This window comes from Borostomias antarcticus (assembly GCF_949987555.1).
Source record: "Borostomias antarcticus genome assembly, chromosome: 22".
NCBI classification, from domain to species: Eukaryota; Metazoa; Chordata; class Actinopteri; order Stomiiformes; family Stomiidae; genus Borostomias; species Borostomias antarcticus.
The window spans coordinates 8,023,697-8,029,389 of record NC_140255.1 but is presented as its reverse complement, the minus strand read 5'-3'; the positions used below and the strand labels follow the sequence as shown (position 1 = coordinate 8,029,389).

The following is a 5,693-nucleotide window of genomic DNA, read 5'->3' as shown; positions in this document are numbered from 1 at the left end:
ACACACACACACACACACACACAGACACACACACAGACACTGTGAAACAAATCTAAATGACACTCTTCTAAAGTCCATGTGGTGCGGAGAGATGTGACAGAGGCACAGTGAGGCTAAAACACAAGAGCAGACGTACAGCGTGAAACCTCCAACCGAGGCAGACATCAAGGCAGGAGACAGGTGGAAGACACACACACACACACACACACACTAATCAACTCAGATGATCAAATGAACAAGACTCTTGTTCACTTGATCAGCCCTACAGTAGTTTCAGTAGTCTCTCTCTCTCTCTCTCTCTCTCTCTCTTCTCTCTCTCCTCTCTGTCTCTCCTCACACAGCCTCTATGCCCCACATCACCTCCTTCACTACTTCACTCCCTCATGCCCAATTTACCTCTCTCTCCCTCTCTCTCTCACTCTCTCTCTCCCTCTCTCCCTCTCTCTCTCTCTCTCTCTCCCTCTCTCCCTCTCTCTCTCTCTCTCTCTCCCTCTCTCCCTCTCTCTCTCTCTCTCTCCCTCTCTCCCCTCTCTCTCTCTCTCCCTCTCTCTCCCTCTCTCTCTCCTCTCTCTCTCCCTCTCTCTCTCTCTCTCTCTCTCTCTCTCCCTCTCTCTCTCTCTCTTCTCTCTCCTCTCCCTCTCTCCCTCTCTCTCCCTCTTTCTCTCCCTCTCTCTCTCTCTCTCTCCCTCTCTCTCTCTCTCTCTCTCCCTCTCTCTCCCTCTCTCTCTCTCTTTCTCTCTCTCTCTCTCTCTCTCTCCCTCTCTCCCTCTCTCTCTCTCTCCTCTCTCTCTCTCTCCCTCTCTCCCTCTCTCTCTCTTTCTCTCCTCTCTCTCTCCCTCTCTCTCTCTCTCTCTCCCTCTCCCTCTCTCTCCCTCTCTATCTCTCTCTCTCTTTTCAAAGGGGCTTTATATATTATCTATATATATATATTACAGATAAGTAAAGATAAAGTCTTTGGCTGTCTCTCTCTCTCTCTCTCTCTCTCTCTCTGTCATGTGGACGGCAATGATGTCACTGTTCTTACAGGGTTTCGGCCCCGTCATTTCTGACAAACAACATTAAAAAGATTGGACTGTAAAAGCAATAGAATATGAGAAAAGTGTGTGTGTGTGTGGGGGGGGGGGGGCGAGGTTGCATGTGTGTGGGTGTGTTTGTGTGTGTGGGGTATCCCTGAGTGTCTGTGTGTGTGTGTGTGTGTCTCTGTGTGTGTGTGGGGGGGGGGGGGGGATTTATTAATCTGTTTTCTTCTGTTATCAAGTTAAGCAGGTTAAGTCATGTTGGCTAGTTAGGTTAAGTCATGTTGGCTGGTTAAGCAGGCTAAGTCATACTGGCTGGTTAACTGGGTTAAGTCATGTTGGCTAGTTAAGCAGGTTAAGTCATGTTGGTTAGTTAAGTGGGTTACGTCATGTTGGCTGGTTAAGCGGGTTAAGTCATGTTGGCTAGTTAGGTTAAGTCATGTTGGTTAGTTAAGCAGGTTAAGTCATGTTGGTTAGTTAAGCAGGTTAAGTCATGTTGGCTGGTTAAGCAGGTTAAGTCATGTTGGCTAGTTAAGCAGGTTAAGTCATGTTGGCTAGTTAAACAGGTTAAGTCATGTTGGCTAGTTAAGCAGGTTAAGTCATGTTGGCTGGTTAAACAGGTTAAGTCATGTTGGCTAGTTAAACAGGTTAAGTCATGTTGGCTAGTTAAGCAGGTTAAGTCATCCTGGCTAGTTAAACAGGTTAAGTCATGTTGGCTAGTTAAGCAGGTTAAGTCATGCTGGCTAGTTAAACAGGTTAAGTCATGTTGGCTAGTTAAGCAGGTTAAGTCATGTTGGCTGGTTAAACAGGTTAAGTAATGTTGGCTAGTTAAGCAGGTTAGGTCATGTTGCCTAGTTAACGGCAGAATGAAACACAGGACCAGAATCAACTACTCAGTCATTCTGCTCTCGTTCTAGTGTGTGTTCTGTCTGTAAAGTCACGACCCTAACCGTCCCTTTCTCTGGGTCATCTCTCTGGGTCACCTCCCTGGGTCACCTCCCTGGGTCACCTCCCTGGGTCATCTCTCTGGGTCACCTCCCTGGGTCACCTCCCTGGGTCACCCTGGCAGTCGTGAGTCTGGAGGGCCGGGCGTTGCACCTGGCCACGCTGGTGCGGGAGGCAGAGCAGCGGGTGGCGGACATGCAGGCCCAGGGGCTCAGCGAGGGTCCAGACCCGGAGGAGCAGCAGGGGGTCTGGGACAGGGAGAGGCAGCTGAAGGCCTGGGAGTGGAGGCACCGGCTCTTCAGACGCATGCAGACGGGCTTCGAGCACACGGGTGAGACGCAAGCGAACGCACGCACACACGCACGCACACACACACACACACACACACACACACACACACACACCTCTGTGGTTTACTGTGGTTATGATGTACAGTCAGGTGAACACAGTACGATGGCAGCAGTAGGGAGAGGAATTTTGGCTACACACACACACACACACACACACACACAGGAACTGTCAATTGCCACCTAATAGTAAAACTGCCACACATGCAGACGTGTACAGTGTGTGTGTGTGTGTGTGTGTGTGTGTGTGTGTGTGTGTGTGTGTGTGTGTGTGTGTGTGTGTGTGTGTGAAGTACAGTTGGTTCCCAGATCCTTCTAGTCGCCCTTGATTTTAATTTTTTGTTCTTTTTTGGGGGGGTGGCATTCTGTCTGGGCTGAGCTTTTAATGGCTTCCACGTTGTGACGGCTTGATTCGTGTGTGTGTGTGTGTGTATGCACTTTTGAGTGTGAAAATGGGCATTGCCTCTGTGTGTGTGTGTGTGTGTGTAGCAAGTCTGTGTTCCCTCTTTAAGCTTTTATTGGCGTTTCATGACACGCGTGGTGGAGGGGTAGACTGGCCCCCCCTACACCAGAATCAATCTGGACTTTGATGAAGAGAGGACTTCTCTTTATTACATTGTGGAAAACACACACTTTCTCCAGACTTTTAGTGGGCTGTTTTGTTGGCTTTTCTCAGGCTCTAGAGTACAGTATTCTCTGGAGTACAGTGGTGGTATTCTCTAGAGTACAGTAGTAGTATTATCTGGAGTACAGTGGTGGTATTCTCTGGATGATTCTCTGCAGTACAGTGGTGGTATTCTCGGGGGTACACTGGTAAGATTATTTGGAGTACAGTAATAGTATTATCTGGAGTACTGTGGTAGTATTCTGGAATACATGGAAGTAAATGCAGCTGACGGCTAACTATGGCTCATTCACTTCCATGTATTTCCAAACGCGAAAACTATGGCAGTGAAAAACAATCAGATTCTGGTAATGATGAGTTTGTAACCCCGATAGTGTATTCAGCCTGTTATTTTGACTATTTTGTTTCTTGAAGTGGTGTTTTTATAGTGAACTTTTAACATTGAAGTCACCGGGCACTTCCGCATCCGCACCACCAATTACGTCAGACTGACCAATATGGCAGCTGAGGTGAATAAAGAGAATTGTAGTATTGGAGTACAGTGGTAGTATTCTCTTGACTACAGTGGTATTCTTCTCTGGAGTACAGTGGTGGTACTGGAGTACAGCAGTAGTTTTCTCTGGTTGTATTGGAATACAGTGGTAGTATTCCCTGGAGTACAGTGGTAGAATCTGAGTACAGTGGTAGTATTCTCTGGAGTACAGTCGTGCTGTTGGAGTACAGTAGTAGTATTCTCTGGAGTACAGTGGTAGAATTAGAGTACAGTGTAGGTATTCTCTGGAGTACAGTGGTAGCATTATCTGGAGTACAGTGGTAGTATTGGAGTACAGTGGTGGAATTCTCTGGAGTACAGTGATAGAATCAGAGTACAGTGGTAGTTCTCTCTGGAGTACAGTAGTAGAATTAGAGTACAGTGTAGGTATTTTCTGGAGTACAGTGGTACTGTAGTATTCTCTGGAGTACAGTGGTAGTATTCTCTGGACTACAGTGTTATTCTTCTCTGGAGTACAGTGGTGGCACTGGAGTACAGTGGTTGTATCCTCTGGTAGAATTGGATTACAGTGGTAGTATTCCCTGGAGTACATTGGTAGTATTCTCTGGAGTACAGTGGTAGAATCAGAGTACAGTGGTAGTATTCTCTGGAGTACAGTCGTGCTGTTGGAGTACAGTGGTAGTATTCTCTGGACTACAGTGGTAGAATCAGAGTACAGTGGTAGTATTCTCTGGAGTACAGTGGTAGTATTGGAGTACAGTGATAGTCCTCTCTGGGATACAGTGGTGATATCATCTGGAGTACAGTGGTAGTATTCTCTGGATTACAGTGGTAGTATTCTCTGGAGTACAGTGGTAGTATTGGATTAGAGTGGTAGTATTGGAGCCCAGTGGTAGTATTCTCTGGAGTACAGTGGTAGTATTGGATTAGAGTGGTAGTATTGGAGCCCAGTGGTAGTATTCTCTGGAGTACAGTGGTAGTATTGGACTACAGTGGTAGCATTGGAGTACAGTGGTAGTATTATCTGGACTACAGTGGTATTCTTCTCTGGTGTACAGTGGTTGTACTGGAGTACAGTGGTAGCATTCTCGGGAGTAGGGTGTTAGTATTCTCTGAAGTACAGTGGTGGTTTTAGAGTACATTGGTAGTATTCTCTGGAGTACAGTGATGGCATTCCTATGCATCCAATCCAAAGCGCTGAAATCCCCTTCATGTATCCCTGAGCTGTTGATTTGAACTTTGATCATGATTATGAGTTTATCTGTCTGTCCGTGTGTGCAGTGGCAAACCCCCCCCCACCCCCCCTCCCGTCACCCCCGTCACCCCCCATCACCCACCCATCCCCAACGGGCCTATGGGTATGCCAATTTGACAAACACTTAAGAATATAGTCATGCCATATATATAAGTTGTTCAGTTGTTGTGAAATTTAACCAGAGTCACACTGAGATTTACATCTCTTTTTCAGGTGAGCCCTGGCCAAAATAGCAGCACACACAACTGCATACAGATGAAATAGCAATACATTGAAATAGAGCGACAGACATGGGTTAATAGTGCAGAAAATGTGTTTATTAAACAATTGCAAATGTGCACATCATATAAACATATTTACACATGAGTATGCAGTTTAGGTGTTCTTGACTGGTGTCATGTGAAGTCAGCAAAGCACTTGCATGTTTCCAGTCTGTCAGTCCTGACTTTGTTAAATGGATGTCCTTCTTTGAGAAGAGTTTGTAGCAGAAACAGAACAGGCTTTCTGAATAGGTATATTTTCACTGCTCACCAAGTTATTTTTGAAATACTGGTGGTGGCAACTTCTTCCTTTTGCATTTCTCGGGAAAACAAAGTTAGGTGTTACCTCACTTGGTCCTCTGCAAACTAGTTGGGTCCGAATTCTGTCCGTCAGAACTGAAGGCCAGTCAGCAGGGTCTGTCAGTAGTTCATCCTTAGCTGCCGGGGTTGGGGGGGATGCTGCTACAGGCATCTCTAATGGAGAGAACATGGGCATTCATTTACACACATTATTTACAGCATTTATAGTGGTGGAACATCACACATACATACCAGTAATAATAACATCATCATTGTTTCCTACAATATTGAAATGTAAAACTTTGTAAAAGGGAAATAAATCATTTATTTTGTTTATGTTACTGTATAAAGGGATGCACACATTAACACATGTATGTGCACACAAACACACCTGGACAATCCTGCTGGGGAGATGCTGCATATGAGTCTTCATCCTCAGACATGTGCTGTGA

At 45.9% G+C, this 5,693-nt stretch overlaps 1 protein-coding gene across 1 annotated transcript in view; it reads left to right on the top strand.

The window, feature by feature from the left end:
• ankfn1b (ankyrin repeat and fibronectin type III domain containing 1b) overlaps positions 1–5,693 on the top strand; it is a gene marked incomplete at both ends in the record, with an annotated part of 96,828 nt that overhangs the window by 31,551 nt on the left and 59,584 nt on the right. Inside the window, one exon of the mRNA XM_084456021.1 lies at positions 2,086–2,292. Within this exon, the coding sequence (XP_084312147.1) occupies positions 2,086–2,292 (207 nt within the window). The remainder of the gene's footprint in view (positions 1–2,085; positions 2,293–5,693) is intronic.